This window comes from Pleurodeles waltl, chromosome 5 (assembly GCF_031143425.1).
Source record: "Pleurodeles waltl isolate 20211129_DDA chromosome 5, aPleWal1.hap1.20221129, whole genome shotgun sequence".
In the NCBI taxonomy this organism is placed as follows: domain Eukaryota; kingdom Metazoa; phylum Chordata; class Amphibia; order Caudata; family Salamandridae; genus Pleurodeles; species Pleurodeles waltl.
Window position 1 is genome coordinate 576,668,630 of NC_090444.1, and position 18,583 is coordinate 576,687,212.

The 18,583-nt window shown below is 48.3% G+C and overlaps 1 protein-coding gene across 2 annotated transcripts in view; it reads right to left on the reverse strand.

Moving 5' to 3' along the window:
• Positions 1-18,583, reverse strand: part of XPO1 (exportin 1) — a 717,353-nt gene that overhangs the window by 259,960 nt on the left and 438,810 nt on the right. For both annotated transcript variants that reach the window (XM_069234402.1, XM_069234401.1), the window contains exon 14: positions 3,793-3,974. In XM_069234402.1, coding sequence (XP_069090503.1) covers positions 3,793-3,974 — 182 coding nt within the window. The remainder of the gene's footprint in view (positions 1-3,792; positions 3,975-18,583) is intronic.

Sequence of the window (18,583 nt, forward strand, 5' to 3'; positions counted from 1 at the left end):
CAGGCCTTACAGCCGTAAGGCAGGGGGCACTATACCACAGGTGAGGGAATATGTGCATGAGCACTATGCCCCTACAGTGTCTAAGCATAACCTTAGAGATCGTAAGTGCAGGGTATCCATATGAGTATATGGTCTGGGAGTTTGTCAAACACGAACTCCACAGTTCCATAATGGCTACACTGAAAACTGGGAAGTTTGGTATCAAACTTCTCAGCTCAATAAATGCACACTGATGGCAGTGTGCAATTTATCGTAACATACACCCAGAGGGGATCTTAGAGATGCCCCCTGAATACCTACCCGACTTCTATTGTAGGCTGACCAGTTCCTGCCAGCCCGCCACACACCAGACATGCTGCTGGAGGTGCTTCTCACCTCCCCCTGCAGGGACTGTAACACCTGGCAGTGAGCCTCAAAGGCTCACCCCTTTTGTTACAGCGCCCCAGGGCATCCCAGCTAGTGGAGATGCCCGCCCCTCCGGCCAATGCCCCCACTTTTGGCAGCAAGGCTGGAGGAGATAATTAGAAAAACAAGGAGGAGTCAACCACCAGTCAGGACAGCCCCTAAGGTGTCCTGAGCTGAGGTGACCCCTGCCTAGAGAAATCCTCCATCTTGAGTTTGGAGGATTCCCCCAATAGGATTAGGGATGTGCCCCCCTCCCCACAGGGAGAAGGCACAAAGAGGGTGTAGCCACCCTCAAGGACAGTAGCCATTGGCTACTGCCCTCCCAGACCTAAACACACCCCTAAAGTCAGTATTTAGGGGCTCCCCAGTTCCAAGGAAATCAGATTCCTGCAACCAGAAGAAACAAGGACTGCTGACTTACAAGCCCGCAGAGAAGGAGGAAGACGACAACTGCTTGGCCCCAGCCCTACCGGCCTGTCTCCAACTTCGAAAACCTGCTCCAGCGACACATTCGACAGGGACCAGCGACCTCTGAAGCCTCAGAGGACTGCCCTGGACTAAAGGACCAAGAAACCCCAGTGAACAGCAGCCCTGTTCAAAACCAGCTACTTCTTTGCAACAAAGAAGCAGCTTTCAAAGACTGCACGTTTCCCGCCGGAAGCGTGAGACTTCACACACTGCACCAGACACCCCCGACTCGAGATCCAGAGAACAAACACCTCAGGAAGGACTCCCCGGCGACTGCGAGCCAGTGAGTAACCAGAGAAGACCCCCCCCCCGAGAGACGCATGCAGAGAGAATCAAGAGGCTCCCCCTGATCGCGACTGCCTGTAACAAGGGACCCGATGCCTGGAACCAACACTGCACCCGCAGTTCCCAGGACCTGAAGGAACCGAACTTCGATGCAGGAGTGACCCCCAGGCGACCCTTTGCCTAGCCCAGGTGGTGGCTGTCCCGATAAGCCCCCCCCCCGCCTTCCAGCACCGCTATAGTGACCACCGGGTCCCTCCATTGTTTCCCATCTGAAACCAGACGCCTGCTTTGCACACTGCACCCGTCCGCCCCTGTACCCCTGATGGTGTGCCTACTTGTGTTGTCCCCCCTGCTCTACAAAACCCCCCTGGTCTGCCCTCCGAGGACGCAGGTACTTACCTGCTGGCAGACTGGAACCAGAGAACCCCTATTCTCCATAGGCGCCTCTGTGACCCCTGCACCTGACCGGCCCTGAACTGCTGGTGTGATAACTTTGGGGTTGCCTTGAACCCCCAACAGTGGGCTGCCTATGCCCCAAGACTGAGACTTGTAAGTGTTTTACTTTCCTCCTAATCTAATCTTAAATTACCTCCCCCAGGAACTGTTGATTCTTGCACTGTGTCCACTTTGAAAATAGCTTATTGCCATGTTTACAAAGATTGTACATAATATTGTTTTCATTCAAAGTTCCTAAAGTATCTAAGTGAAGTACCTTAAATTTAAAGTGTTTAATGTAAATCGTGAACATGTGGTTCTTAAAATACATTTTCAATATAAAAACCTATTGGCCTGGAGTAAGTCTGAGTGTGTGTTCCTCATTTATTGCTTGTGTGTGTACAACAAATGCTTAACACTACCCTTTGATAAGCCTACTGCTCAACCACACTACCACAAAATAAAGCATTAGAATTATCTACTTTTGCCACAATCCTACCTCTAAAGGGAACCCTTCGACTGTGCACGCCATATCTTACTTTGAAATAGTATATACAGAGCCAACTTCTTACAGTGAAGATTTGTTCTTGATAAGGATATTGCAGTGTCTGCAAATAAAAGGATTCTCTATATCCTCCTCAAAGTCTTGGCACTTCACAAGCAGTTTGTAAGGGCTATGTGCAATCCCAAACAGGCCCTCATCCTCTGAATCCTCCTCCTCTTAAAGATGTGTAGCTACCAATGATGATACCTTACTTGGTGATGTGAGCAATGGCGAAAGCAATTACTTTTTTACCGGCGTCGTGGTATAGTAGACTGTATAACTGATGGCATCACGGACGTTGGTGGTCAGTTGCGACAACGGTGAAACTCTCGTCAACGAGGCGGTCGACTACGGTAATAGTGTCATCGTCAACGATGGTCTCACCTGACTATCATCGACGGAGAAGCAATGAGTACATTGATCATCGATGTGACTGAAAAACCTGTTGACTAGGACATCGTCAAGGTAACCATTGTTTAAGTAGAACCTGCTGTAGAGATAGTCGATGTTGTGGCAGTCAACGATGAGGCTGTATACACTCCCTTTGATGCTGCCGTCGACGATCCTGCCGCCGACTAGGTCGTTGTCGTGCTTTTTCCCAGATGTTTTTTTTATAAAGTGTGTTTTACCACAGGAGGTGAAGTTAGGGGCTCAGAAAAGGCTTTTTTTTTTTACTGCGTTCTGAGGAAACTGAACGCTCTTTAAAGACTCTTTTGGATGATACAGACCTCCTGAGAGAAGAACTGGAAGGGCTGTAAGGTTTAGAAGACACTTGTTTTGTCTTTTTGAAAGCTTTTTTTAAGTGGACACTCAGAATGATGCCCTTGAGGAGATCTGCCCTTTTTGTGGAACTTTTCTTGATGAAGACGACGACTCCTCACTATCGGAACCAGAAACAAGGTTTGATCTGGATTTCAATTTTTGTAGTCAAATTAGTAGCCTGCCCTCTCTGTCCTGGAGGGTTTTGTTAGAAAATGTTCTGCATACCTTCGAGTCCTTAGCTACATGTTTAGGATAGAGGCAATAAATGCAATCCTTGTGTGGATCCTCAAAATGAAGTCTCTTCCCACAGGTTTTGCAGGCTCTAAAAAGGCTGTTCTTTTCCTTGGTAGAAAAAAACACTAGAAATAGATCCTTGCAGATTTGACTGAGCAGAGCTCAGTGTAGACTCCTTAGCACGACGTGCAGTAGAAAATCTGAGGGAATGGAGCTCATCACAGGAGGGTTGTAGAGGGAGGGGAAGCCTGATTGGCTGAGACCTGGGTTTGGTCCTTTTAACTCAGAGACAAAGATAGGCTACTAAGGTGAAAGCCTTTGGGCTTTTTTCATTATAGTTGCTTCTACATTGCTATTTTAATGTACCGGGGGACTCCCATCTCGACAACGGGGAATGATTCAAGCATGTGAATCTGTCAAAGTTCCAATACTGGAGTAAAACACTCATATCCAGCAGGACTAGATGCTTCTATCTGAGCTTTAGACCTTCACTCCAATAAAAAAAATAGAAAAATAATGGTAGACAAATATATAAAGTAAGTTAATTAGGGCACACCCAAACATGCATTTCTAATAAACCAACCATAATGAAATTTTCTTTATAGGACAAAGCTCATCACAATTCATTATCCTGAGACATTTATCAACAGTAACCATACCTTTATGACTGTGACCAAAAATCGTTTTTCATCCTCCTCATGCATGGCTCCACTTATTGAGCCGATGGCCCAACACAGTGTATTGAGATTTTTCCATGACCACTCAGTACCATTCACTTGGTTGTGCAGCTTCTCAGTCATTATTCGTTCGGTGTCAGCATAATCCAAATGAGTAAGGTACACTGAAATACAAATACTTCTAAAAATACATTGGGCAGTTACGATCTGAAACATGCCTAACAATTAATCAGCTGATTGTAATGTTGTAGATTCTCTTATTAACCGACAAATTACAACCCTCATGACATCTTTGATAACATCATTAATAAAGTCACTAACATTTGCAGTAAAATTATTGATCACATACCTGTGCATGGCGGGCTCAAGAGTTAGTTACCTTAGGTAACTAACTATAACTGTTGAATTAATATGGTTTCCTACGTTTAAAATGAAAGCCTAAATATAAACTCTAGGAATGTACTCTGTTTGGCATGGTTACCCCCACATTTTGCTTACTGTCAGTGTTTGACTTTTCACTTGGATCCTGCTAACCAGGACCCCAGTGACTGACCTCCCTCTAAACTTTGTCTGCCACATCACATCCCCCATATTTGGCATATTGGTGCCCTCACGTATGTCCCTAGTATATGGTACCTAGAGCACTGGGGCATCAGCGGTTTCCTACGGGCTGCAACATGTATTGTGCCACCCATGGGAGCTCATACAAAATGTAACCGCAGGCCTGTGTGAAAAGGTGCATGCAACCTTTCACTACAGGTCACTGTAAGTCATCCCCTATGGCAGGCCCTCCTAGCCCATAGGGCAACGTGCAAGTACCTGTGTTTGAGGGCAGACCGCATGAGCTGAGTTGCCCCCACCAACTTCAGCTCCATTCTTCTGGAATTCTCGTGTAATGAAGCCCTTTTACCCGTGTACTGGACATAAGTCACTACCTATGTCCAGATACATAATGGTATCAAACATGTCGGAATCATAACCAAATACTGTTGCCAGTATTGGTTGTATGATCCCATGCACTCTGTGGCCTCCTTAGAGGCAACTTTCCCCCTCGGCTTTGCTCCTACCGGTTTGCAGGGTTTTTCTGGGCAGCCCACACTGCTGCCACCGTACACACAGGTTTCTGCTCTCCTGCTGCTTGACCAGCTCAAACCCAGGAAGGCAGAACAAATGATTTCCAGGATTCTGCCACCTTGAATCCAGGGTGGGCACAGGCCTCTGGGAGCATCTGATTGGCCAGGTCAGGCAGGTGATGTCACAGCCCCCTACTGATAGGTGGTCACCTTGTTGGGTGACCAATCTCCCTTCTAGGCCTATTTAGGGTCTCCCTTTTGGGTGGGTCCTCATATTCGTCGTGCGAGATTCCAGCAGGATTCCTCTGCAATGTTTACTTTCAACTTCTGGCCACTAGAACTGAAACTGGACCCTCCAGGAACCAACAATCTGCATCCACAGGGATGAATGCTTGCAACATTGTTTCAACAGCTCCTTCCAGCAACCGAAACATTTCCCCGGCTGTGCATCCTTTGAGGGCGACAAGTCTTCAGTCTGTAGGAGAAGCAAGAAGGAATCTCCCTTGGAATATAGGAGTCACTCCCCTGCATCCACAGGCATCAACTGCAAGATGACTGGCTGCGTGGATCCTCTGTCCTCCAGAGCTACGTGGATCCTGCATCACAGATGGTGTTCTAGAGTGGTCCCCTTGGTCCTCTGTACCAGCTGTCCAATTTGGGAGACGGTAAGCCCATGGCCTCTCCACACAGGACAGTAGCACCGTGCAACGTGACCCTTGCAGCTACCAAGGCTTGCTTGCCTCTCCTCCAAGGGATCTTCAGGCTCCTTGTAGCTCCAGCCCTCTTTCCTGCGATGCTCAGTCCTCTGAGTGAGTCTCCAGCGATGTGGGATTCCTTTATAGGTGTGATGCATGGGCCTCACCTCAACTCATGTGCTTGTTGCCTGTGGGGGCTGCCTCGTCTTCATGCAACTCTCCTCACTGCTGGGGGTCACCGGGAACTCCCCTCGTGGGTTCAGTCCGTCTGGACCTTGCTGGTCCCTGCGCAGCATTTCTTCGCCCACAACATTTGCCTTTGCCAAGGCTTGTTAGTGGTTTTTCCACACCACTGACCAACTGCAATCCTTCTGCCAGCGTGGGACGTCGACTGCATCACGTCAGGAACTCTTCAGCTGCTCCAGTGATGCACTGCTGTCGTTGTCCACCTTCGACCTGGTCCTACATCCACAGAACAAGTGGGCAGTGGCTCCTGCCACCACCGGCACTTCACTGTGAACTGGACTTGGTCCCCTTCCTTTATAGGTCTTCCTCTACCAGGATCCATCTTTCGTTTCTTGCAGTCTTGTCCGGGTCTTGCATTCTCTTCTGAAGTTCTTTCTGAGGGTTTGGGGAAAACTAGGTTCTTCGCTCTTCTCCTGGTAGCTTGGGGGCACGCTGGTACTTAAATTTTGGGTACTAGTTCCTCCAGCTCCCCTCTACCGATTACACTTCCATGGGTGGGGGGCAGACTTTCGCATTCCACTTACTTAGCATATGGTTTTTGCCCCGACCCTACCCATCCCACCCCATCCCCCTGGGGCCTCCACCACATGGGAAGCAAGCACAGGAGTTGCAGTGAGACCACTCAGCTTTGCAGGAATGAGTGATGGGGGACAGATCTACACAGAACCTGAAGATACCTTGGAGGAGGAACAAACAAGCCTTGGTAGCTGCAAGAGTCGCAATGCACAGTGGGTACTTTCCTGCAAGGAAAAACAAGGGCTTACTGTCTCCCAAGTTGGACAGCTGGTAGAGAGCATCAAGGGAACCACTCCAGACCACTACTTGTGATGCAGGCTAACCCTCCCAAGCCACTTAACACCTATTTCCAAGGGTGAGAGTGTTGCCTCCCTCTCACAGGAAATTCTTTGTTCTGCCTTCCTCTGCCCAAGTTGGTCAAGCAGCAGGAGGGCAGAACCCTGTCTGAGGTGGCAGAAGCACCAGATGCCCAGAACACCCAAGAAGACTGGTAGAAGCAATGCTGGGGGTCCGCTAAGGAGTCCCAGAGTGCATGGAATCATATAACCAATACTGGCAACACTACTGGGGTTTGATTTTGACATGTTTGATACCAAACATGCCCAGGTTCGGAGTTACCATTATGTAGCTGGACACAGGAGTTACATTATGTACCTGTACGAAAATTGCTCCTTGTTGCTGTTACACCAGCCACCTACCTCCCCCCACCACTTTGTCTGATAGTGATGCTGACTTGACTCGAGTGTGCTGGCACCCTGCTAACCAGGCCCCAGCACTAGTGTTCTTTCCCCCAAACTGTACCTTTGTTCCCACAATTAGCACAGCCCTGGCACACAGATAAGTTCCTTGTAAAAGGTGCCAGTGGGACCAAGGGCCCCATGACCAGGGAAGATCCATAAGGGCTGCAGCATGGATAAGTTACTTACCTATAAATCCTAGTTCTCTTCCAGGGGTATCCTCATCAAAGTCATAAACATTGAATATTCCCACCCTTGTGTGGGGACCCCGGAGCATATATAAAATACACACATAAAGTATGAAATATGCACGAAAATGAAAATGTCACTTACCCAGTGTACATCTGTTCGTGGCATCAGTCGCTGAGATTCACATGGTATGCATGAGCTCGCCATCTGGTGTTGGGTCGGAGTGTTACAAGTTGTTTTTCTTCGAAGAAGTGTTTTCGAGTCACGGGACCGAGTGACTCCACCTTCTGTGCTCATTGCGCATGGGCGTCGACTCCATCTTCGATTGTTTTCCCCGCAGAGGGTGAGGTAGGAGTTGTACTATAGTAATAGTGCCCGCGCAATGAAAAATGTAAGTATGTACCTATTAAAGGATTAAGTAATATATATACAAATGTACAAAATTGAAGGTAACTTCTGAACTGCTACAGGCTTCCGGGGAGGTGGGTGGGTCCATGTGAATCTCAGCGACTGATGCCACGAACAGATGTACACTGGGTAAGTGACATTTTCAGTTCGATGGCATCTGTCGCTGTAGATACACATGGTATGCATAGACTAGTAAGCAGTTAGTTCCCCATAAGCGGTGGTTTAGCCTGTAGGAGTAGAAGTTGTCTGAAATAGAGTTCTTAATACAGCTTGACCTACTGTAGCTTGTTGTGCGGATAGCACATCTATACAGTAGTGTTTGGTGAATGTGTGAGGCGTAGACCAAGTGGCTGCCTTACATATTTCTTGCATTGGGATGTTTCCTAAAAAGGCCATTGAAGCACCTTTTTTCCTTGTTGAATGTGCCCTGGGAGTAATGGGCAGTTGTCTTTTTGCTTTAAGGTAGCAGATTTGGATGCATTTAACTATCCATCTGGCTATACCTTGTTTTGATATTGGGTTACCTGCATGAGGTTTTTGGAATGCAATAAATAGCTGTTTAGTTTTTCTGATGTTCTTCGTTCTGTCAATGTAGTACATTAATGCTCTTTTGACATCTAATGTATGTAGTGCTCTTTCAGCCACAGAATCTGGCTGTGGGAAGAATACTGGTAATTCTACCGTTTGATTTAGATGGAATGGAGAAATAACTTTTGGTAAAAATTTTGGATTAGGTCGTAGGACGACCTTATTTTTATGTATTTGTATAAAAGGCTCTTGTGTTGTGAACGCTTGAATTTCACTTACTCTTCTTAGAGATGTAATGGCGATGAGAAAGGCAACTTTCCAGGTGAGGAATTGTATTCCGCAAGAGTGCATGGGTTCGAAGGGTGGGCCCATGAGTCTTGTTAGAACCACGTTTAGGTTCCATGAAGGAACAGGTGGTGTTCTTGGTGGTATAATTCTTTTAAGCCCTTCTATGAATGCTTTGATAACTGGTATCCTATACAAGGAAGTTGAATATGTAGTTTGCAGGTATGCAGATATTGCTGCAAGGTGTATTTTAATAGAAGAGAAGGCTAGCTTTGCTTTTTGTAAATGGAGCAAGTAATTTACTATATGTTTCGGAGTTGCCTCTAGTGGTTGTATCTGATTATGATGGCAGTACCAAACAAATCTTTTCCACTTACTTGCGTAGCAGTGTCTAGTGGATGGCCTTCTGGCCTGCTTTATGACTTCCATACACTCTTGGCTAAGTTGTAAGTGTCCGAATTCTAGGATTTCAGGAGCCAGATTGCTAGATTCAGCGATGCTGGGTCCGGGTGTCTGATCTGTTGGTTGTGTTGCGTTAACAGATCTGGTTTGTTGGGCAGTTTGATGTGTGGTACTACAGACAGATCTAGCAGTGTTGTGTACCAGGGTTGTCTTGCCCACGTTGGTGCTATTAAAATGAGTTTGAGTTTGTTTTGACTCAATTTGTTTACTAGGTAAGGAAGGAGAGGGAGAGGAGGAAAAGCGTAAGCAAATATTCCTGACCAGTTCATCCATAGGGCATTGCCTTGGGATTGCTTGTGTGGGTATCTGGACGCGAAGTTTTGGCATTTTGCGTTCTCTTTTGTTGCAAATAAGTCTATTTGTGGTGTTCCCCAGAGTGTGAAGTAGGTGTTCAGAATTTGTGGGTGGATTTCCCATTCGTGGACTTGCTGGTGATCTCGAGAGAGATTGTCTGCCAGCTGATTCTGGATCCCCGGAATAAACTGTGCTATTAGACCAATTTGATGGTGGATTGCCCACTTCCATATTTTTTGAGCTAACAAGCTTAACTGCGTTGAATGTGTTCCTCCTTGTTTGTTTAGATAATACATCGTTGTCATGTTGTCTGTTTTGACAAGGATGTATTTGTGGGTTATGATTGGTTGGAAAGCTTTTAGTGCTTGAAAAACTGCTAATAATTCTAGATGATTTATATGCAGTTTTGTTTGATGTATGTTCCATTGTCCTCTTATGTTGTGTTGATTGAGATGTGCTCCCCACCCTGTCATGGAAGCATCTGTTGTTATTACGTACTGTGGCACTGGGTCTTGGAAAGGCCGCCCTATGTTTAAATTTATACTGTTCCACCATAGAAGCGATAGGTAAGTTTGGCGGTCTAGCAACACCAGATCTAGAAGGTGACCCTGTGCTTGAGACCACTGTGAGGCTAGGCACTGTTGTAAGGGCCTCATGTGCAGTCTTGCGTTTGGGACAATGGCTATGCATGAGGACATCATGCCTAGGAGCTGTAGTATTGTTCTTGCTTGTATTGTTTGGTTTGGAGACATGTGTTGAATGACCCTGTTGAAATTGTGGATCCTTTGTGGAGTTGGCGTTGCTACTCCTTTTGTCGTGTCTATTATGGCTCCTAGATATTGCTGTACTTTGCTTGGCAGAATGTTTGATTTTGCAAAGTTGACGGTGAACCCTAAATTGTAGAGGGTTTGTATGACTTGATTTGTGTGGTTTGAGCATTGTGTGAGCGAACTGGTTTTGATTAGCCAGTCGTCTAAATACGGGAACACATGTATTTGCTGCCTTCTGATGTGTGCAGCGACTACTGCTAGGCACTTTGTGAATACTCTTGGAGCGGTTGTTAAACCAAAAGGCAATACTTTGAATTGGTAATGTATTCCTTTGAATACAAACCTTAGATATTTCCTGTGTGATTGATGGATTGGTATATGGAAATATGCGTCCTTGAGGTCTAGGGTTGTCATGTAGTCGTGTTTTCTGAGCAATGGTAACACTTCTTGTAGTGTGACCATGTGAAAGTGGTCTGATTTGATGAATGTGTTTACTACCCTGAGGTCTAGAATTGGTCTCAGTGTTTCGTCCTTTTTTGGTATCAAGAAGTACAGTGAATAAACTCCTGTGTTTATTTGTGTGCTTGGTACTAATTCTATTGCATTTTTTTGCAGTAGTGCTTGAACTTCTATCTCTAGAAGTTGTGAATGGTATTTTGATAAATTTTGTGATTTTGGTGGTATGTCTGGAGGGAATTGCATGAATTCTATGCAATAACCATGTTGGATAATTGCTAGGACCCATGTATCTGTAGTTATTTTGTCCCATGCTTCGTAATATTGATGTATCCTCCCCCCCACTGGTGTTGTGTGGGAGGGGTGAGTGACGTGTGAGTCACTGCTTGTTGGTAGTGGTTTTGGGGCTTTGAAATCTTCCTCTATTCCTAGGAAATTGCCCCCCTCTATACTGGCCCCGAAAACCTCCCCTGTACTGTCCCTGGTAGGTGGGCGGTGCGGACTGTGAGGTGCTAGCTTGTGTGGCCTGACCCCGAAACCCTCCTCTAAAAGGTGTTTTGCGGAAGGTGTTATAAGATCCTCTGCTCTGCGGGGAGTAGAGTGCGCCCATGGCCTTGGCAGTGTCAGTGTCCTTCTTGAGCTTTTCTATAGCTGTGTCGACCTCCGGACCGAACAGAAGTTTCTCGTTTACTGGCATGTTAAGCACTGCCTGCTGAATTTCTGGCTTGAATCCAGACGTTCTGAGCCATGCGTGCCTACGGATGGTAACCGACGTATTAATGGTTCTTGCGGCCGTGTCTGCTGCATCCATGGAGGAGCGTATTTGATTGTTGGAAATGTTTTGACCCTCCTCAACAACCTGTTTTGCTCTTTTTTGCAGATCTTTTGGGAGATGTTCAATGAGATGCTGCATCTCATCCCAGTGGGCTCTGTCGTATCGCGCTAGCAGCGCTTGTGAATTTGCGATGCGCCACTGGTTTGCTGCTTGGACAGCAACCCTCTTCCCGGCTGCATCGAACTTCCTACTTTCTTTATCTGGGGGAGGTGCATCCCCAGAAGTGTGTGAGTTTGCCCGTTTTCTGGCAGCCCCTACCACCACAGAGTCTGGTGGCAGCTGAGAGGTGATGAAGACAGGGTCCGTAGGAGGCGCCTTATACTTTTTGTCCACCCTAGGCGTCACTGCCCTACTTTTAACTGGCTCCTTGAAAATGTCCTTTGCATGGCGTAGCATGCCTGGGAGCATCGGCAGGCTTTGGTAGGAGCTGTGGGTTGAGGAGAGGGTGTTAAATAAAAAATCATCCTCTACTTGTTCCGTGTGTAGTTCCACATTATGGAATAGAGCTGCTCTAGCCACCACTTGTGAGTAGGCTGTGCTGTCTTCCGGTGGTGATGGCCTAGTTGGGTACGTGTCTGGGCTGTTATCAGACACTGGTGCGTCGTACAAGTCCCACGCATCCTGATCTTGGTCGTCGTGGCTCATGGCGGTGTGAGCTGGCGAATGTGACGGGGTGTAAGTTGGCGAAGCCGGAGTTACAGGTGGAGGCGAGGGAGGAGGTGTTACCTTTTGTGTTGTTTCTTGCTGAGGAGTAAACTGAAGCGTTCTCTTTCGTTTGACAGGTGGAAGGGTACTGATCTTCCCAGTCCCCTGCTGAATAAAGATACGCTTTTGCGTGTGATCCACGTCAGTGGATTGCAGTTCTTGTTCAAATCTATGTTTCTTCATTTGAGAAGACATAGAATGCTCTTCGGTATAGGAGCCAGAAACAGGGTCTGATGTCGCTTTTTTCGGCTCCGAAAGCCCTGTCGATTGTTTTTTCGGCTCCGAGGTAACCTTCCTCTTTTTCTGTGCCGAAAATTCTTGGCCTCTATGGTCTTCGGCGCCACTGTCTCGGCGTCGATCGGTGTCGACACCGAACTCTCGGTGTCGATGCTTCTGTTTAGCACTCTCTCGGTCCCGAGGAGGCTGCGTGCCGGTGTCTCGACCGAAGTCGGACGATCTCGACACTGAATGGGCCTTTTTCGGTGCCGATTGTTGGTCACCGAGAATTTGGGTGGAGCCATGGCCGGTTGGCAGTGGCGTCCCCTGGGCCTTTTTTCCTTTTTTAAGGTTTGATCTCGACGTCTTACTCACAGTTCTTGTAGAGTGTAGCTCGTCGGAGTCTGAATCCTGGATGGAAAAGGATTCCTCCTGTTCTTCTTCTGTCTCGAACTGTCGACGCTCTTTTGGCGTGGACGCCATCTGCAGTCTTCTCGCTCGACGGTCGCGCAGAGTTTTTCGGGACCGGAACGCCCGACAGGCCTCGCAGGATTCTTCACTGTGCTCGGGTGACAGGCACAGATTACAGACCGAGTGCAGGTCCGTATAAGGATATTTGTTGTGGCATTCGGGGCAGAATCGAAACGGGGTCCGATCCATCGGCGTTGTCCTCCACGCGGTCGGGCCGACTAGGCCCCGACGGGGTGCCGAAATCTACCCCGAAGGGCACCGAAGCGCTTCGATGTTCAACGCGTCGTCGTATGTGTCTATCTCTAACCGGATCGCAACGATACCGTCGAAAATCTTCCGTCTTCAGCTATCTTTCCGTTCCGAAACTCGGAGCGACATGAACACGTCCGAACCCGATGGCGGAAAGAAAACAATCGAAGATGGAGTCGACGCCCATGCGCAATGAGCACAGAAGGTGGAGTCACTCGGTCCCGTGACTCGAAAACACTTCTTCGAAGAAAAACAACTTGTAACACTCCGACCCAACACCAGATGGCGAGCTCATGCATACCATGTGTATCTACAGCGACAGATGCCATCGAACATATATATATAGCATTTTTAGTAGACAAATTTTCATACTAAACTCATATATACATGTGTAAAACAGCAATGCAGACTATAATCAAACAGGCTAAAATGCTTTATTTCTATGGAGTTTTTTTTTTTTTTAAATAGTCCTTTTCAAAATTACAATAAGAAATAATATTTACCAAAGCCCCATAACTGGGCCTAGGGAAATAAGCAGTAGTAACAGAGAAAAAGAAGAAAACTACATTGAAAAACAATGGAGCATTCTTAGCTAATAGGCTGCATGCAGGTTAACACAGGAGAACCATAACAATTCTGTGTAGGAAGTTGGCTCTGTATGCACTATTTCAAAGTAAGGAATAGTATGCACAGAGTCCAAGGTTTCCCCTTAGAGGTAAGATAGTGGCAAAAAGAGAATACTAATTGTAGGAAGTTGGCTCTGTATGTGCTATTTCAAAGTAAGGAATAGCATGCACAGAGTCCAAGGGTTCCCCTTAGAGGTAAAATAGTGGTAAAAATAGATAATACTAATGCTCTATTTTGTGGTAGTGTGGTCGAGCAGTAGGCTTATCCAAGGAGTAGTGTTAAGCATTTGTTGTACATACACATAGACAATAAATGAGGTACACACACTCAGAGACAAATCCAGCCAATAGGTTTTGTTATAGAAAAATATCTTTTCTTAGTTTATTTTAAGAACCACAGGTTCAAATTTAACATGTAATATCTTGTTTGAAAGGTATTGCAGGTAAGTACATTAGGAACTTTGAATCATTTCAATTGCATGTATACTTTTCAAGTTACTCACAAATAGCTATTTTAAAAGTGGACACTTAGTGCAATTTTCACAGTTCCTGGGGGAGGTAAGTTTTTGTTAGTTTTACCAGGTGTAGGAAGTTGGCTCTGTATGTGCTATTTCAAAGTAAGGAATAGCATGCACAGAGTCCAAGGGTTCCCCTTAGAGGTAAAATAGTGGTAAAAATAGATAATACTAATGCTCTATTTTGTGGTAGTGTGGTCGAGCAGTAGGCTTATCCAAGGAGTAGTGTTAAGCATTTGTTGTACATACACATAGACAATAAATGAGGTACACACACTCAGAGACAAATCCAGCCAATAGGTTTTTATATAGAAAAATATCTTTTCTTAGTTTATTTTAAGAACCACAGGTTCAAATTCTACATGTAATATCTCATTCGAAAGGTATTGCAGGTAAGTACTTTAGGAACTTCAAATCATCAAAATTGCATGTATACTTTTCAAGTTATTCACAAATAGCTGTTTTAAAAGTGGACACTTAGTGCAATTTTCACAGTTCCTAGGGGAGGTAAGTATTTGTTAGGTTAACCAGGTAAGTAAGACACTTACAGGGCTTAGTTCTTGGTCCAAGGTAGCCCACCGTTGGGGGTTCAGAGCAACCCCAAAGTCACCACACCAGCAGCTCAGGGCCGGTCAGGTGCAGAGTTCAAAGTGGTGCCCAAAACACATAGGCTAGAATGGAGAGAAGGGGGTGCCCCGGTTCCGGTCTGCTTGCAGGTAAGTACCCGCGTCTTCGGAGGGCAGACCAGAGGGGTTTTGTAGGGCACCGGGGGGGACACAAGCCCACACAGAAATTTCACCCTCAGCGGCGCGGGGGCAGCCGGGTGCAGTGTAGAAACAAGCGTCGGGTTCGCAATGTTAGTCTATGAGAGATCTCGGGATCTCTTCAGCGCTGCAGGCAGGCAAGGGGGGGGTTCCTCGGGGAAACCTCCACTTGGGCAAGGGAGAGGGACTCCTGGGGGTCGCTTCTCTAGTGAAAGTCCGGTCCTTCAGGTCCTGGGGGCTGCGGGTGCAGGGTCTCTCCCAGGCGTCGGGACTTTAGGTTCAAAGAGTCGCGGTCAGGGGAAGCCTCGGGATTCCCTCTGCAGGCGGCGCTGTGGGGGCTCAGGGGGGACAGGTTTTGGTACTCACAGTATCAGAGTAGTCCTGGGGTCCCTCCTGAGGTGTCGGATCTCCACCAGCCGAGTCGGGGTCGCCGGGTGCAGTGTTGCAAGTCTCACGCTTCTTGCGGGGAGCTTGCAGGGTTCTTTCAAGGCTGCTGGAAACAAAGTTGCAGCCTTTCTTGGAGCAGGTCCGCTGTCCTCGGGAGTTTCTTGTCTTTTCGAAGCAGGGGCAGTCCTCAGAGGATGTCGAGGTCGCTGGTCCCTTTGGAAGGCGTCGCTGGAGCAGGATCTTTGGAAGGCAGGAGACAGGCCGGTGAGTTTCTGGAGCCAAGGCAGGTGTCCTCTTCTGGTCTTCCGCTGCAGGGGTTTTCAGCTAGGCAGTCCTTCTTGTAGTTGCAGGAATCTAATTTTCTAGGGTTCAGGGTAGCCCTTAAATACTAAATTTAAGGGCGTGTTTAGGTCTGGGGGGTTAGTAGCCAATGGCTACTAGCCCTGAGGGTGGGTACACCCTCTTTGTGCCTCCTCCCAAGGGGAGGGGGTCACAATCCTAACCCTATTGGGGGAATCCTCCATCTGCAAGATGGAGGATTTCTAAAAGTTAGAGTCACCTCAGCTCAGGACACCTTAGGGGCTGTCCTGACTGGCCAGTGACTCCTCCTTGTTGCTTTCTTTGTTCCCTCCAGCCTTGCCGCCAAAAGTGGGGGCCGTGGCCGGAGGGGGCGGGCAACTCCACTAAGCTGGAGTGCCCTGCTGGGCTGTGACAAAGGGGGGAGCCTTTGAGGCTCACCGCCAGGTGTCACAGTTCCTGCCTGGGGGAGGTGTTAGCATCTCCACCCAGTGCAGGCTTTGTTCCTGGCCTCAGAGTGACAAAGGCACTCTCCCCATGGGGCCATCAACATGTCTCTGGTGTGGCAGGCTGCTGGAACTAGTCAGCCTACACAGACAGTCGGTTAAGTTTCAGGGGGCACCTCTAAGGTGCCCTCTGGGGTGTATTTTGCAATAAACTGTACACTGGCATCAGTGTGCATTTATTGTGCTGAGAAGTTTGATACCAAACTTCCCAGTTTTCAGTGTAGCCATTATGGTGCTGTGGAGTTCGTGTTTGACAGACTCCCAGACCATATACTCTTATGGCTACCCTGCACTTACAATGTCTAAGGTTTTGTTTAGACACTGTAGGGGTACCATGCTCATGCACTGGTACCCTCACCTATGGTATAGTGCACCCTGCCTTAGGGCTGTAAGGCCTGCTAGAGGGGTGTCTTACCTATACTGCATAGGCAGTGAGAGGCTGGCATGGCACCCTGAGGGGAGTGCCATGTCGACTTACTCATTTTGTTCTCACTAGCACACACAGGCTTGTAAGCAGTGTGTCTGTGCTGAGTGAGGGGTCTCTAGGGTGGCCTAAGACATGCTGCAGCCCTTAGAGACCTTCCTTGGCATCAGGGCCCTTGGTACTAGAAGTACCAGTTACAAGGGACTTATCTGAATGCCAGGGTGTGCCAATTGTGGATACAATGGTACATTTTAGGTGAAGGAACACTGGTGCTGGGGCCTGGTTAGCAGGGTCCCAGCACACTTCTCAGTCAAGTCAGCATCAGTATCAGGCAAAAAGTGGGGGGTAACTGCAACAGGGAGCCATTTCTTTACACCAGGTAAGTAAGACACTTACAGGGTTCAGTTCTTGGTCCAAGGTAGCCCACCGTTGGGGGTTCAGAGCAACCCCAAAGTCACCACACCAGCAGCTCAGGGCCGGTCAGGTGCAGAGTTCAAAGTGGTGCCCAAAACGCATAGGCTAGAATGGATAGAAGGGGGTGCCCCGGTTCCGGTCTGCTTGCAGGTAAGTACCCGCGTCTTCGGAGGGCAGACCAGGGGGGGTTTGTAGGGCACCGGGGGGGACACAAGCCCACACAGAAATTTCACCCTCAGCGGCGCGGGGGCGGCCGGGTGCAGTGTTAGAACAAGCGTCGGGTTCGCAATGTTAGTCAATGAGAGATCAAGGGATCTCTTCAGCGCTGCAGGCAGGCAAGGGGGGGCTTCCTCGGGGAAACCTCCACTTGGGCAAGGGAGAGGGACTCCTGGGGGTCACTTCTGCAGTGAAAGTCCGGTCCTTCAGGTCCTGGGGGCTGCGGGTGCAGGGTCTTTTCCAGGCGTCGGGACTTAGGTTTCAGAGAGTCGCGGTCAGGGGAAGCCTCGGGATTCCCTCTGCCGGCGGCGCTGTGGGGGCTCAGGGGGGACAGGTTTTGGTACTCAGTCGTAGAGTAGTCCGGGGGTCCTCCCTGAGGTGTTGGTTCTCCACCAGCCGAGTCGGGGTCGCCGGGTGCAGTGTTGCAAGTCTCACGCTTCTTGCGGGGAGTTGCAGGGTTCTTTAAAGCTGCTTCTTGAAACAAAGTTGCAGTCTTTTTGGAGCAGGTCCGCTGTCCTCTGGAGTTTCTTGTCGTCGTCGAAGCAGGGCAGTCCTCAGAGGAGTCCGAGGTCGCTGGTCCCTTTGGAAGGCGTCGCTGGAGCAGAGTTCTTTGGAAGGCAGGAGACAGGCCGGTGAGTTTCTGGAGCCAAGGCAGTTGTTGTCTTCTGGTCTTCCTCTGCAGGGGTTTTCAGCTAGGCAGTCCTTCTTGTTGTTGCAGGAATCTAATTTTCTAGGGTTCAGGGTAGCCCTTAAATACTAAATTTAAGGGCGTGTTTAGGTCTGGGGGGTTAGTAGCCAATGGCTACTAGCCCTGAGGGTGGGTACACCCTCTTTGTGCCTCCTCCCAAGGGGAGGGGGTCACAATCCTAACCCTATTGGGGGAATCCTCCATCTGCAAGATGGAGGATTTCTAAAAGTTAGAGTCACTTCAGCTCAGGACACCTTAGGGGCTGTCCTGACTGGCCAGTGACTCCTCCTTGTTGCTTTCTTTGTTCCCTCCAGCCTTGCCGCCAAAAGTGGGGGCCGTGGCCGGAGGGGGCGGGCAACTCCACTAAGCTGGAGTGCCCTGCTGGGCTGTGACAAAGGGGTGAGCCTTTGAGGCTCACCGCCAGGTGTCACAGCTCCTGCCTGGGGGAGGTGTTAGCATCTCCACCCAGTGCAGGCTTTGTTACTGGCCTCAGTGACAAAGGCACTCTCCCCATGGGGCCAGCAACATGTCTCTAGTGTGGCAGGCTGCTGGAACTAGTCAGCCTACACAGACAGTCGGTTAAGTTTCAGGGGGCACCTCTAAGGTGCCCTCTGGGGTGTATTTTGCAATAAAATGTACACTGGCATCAGTGTGCATTTATTGTGCTGAGAAGTTTGATACCAAACTTCCCAGTTTTCAGTGTAGCCATTATGGAACTGTGGGGTTCGTGCATGACAGACTCCCAGACCATATACTCTTATGGCTACCCTGCACTTACAAATGTCTAAGGTTTTGCTTAGA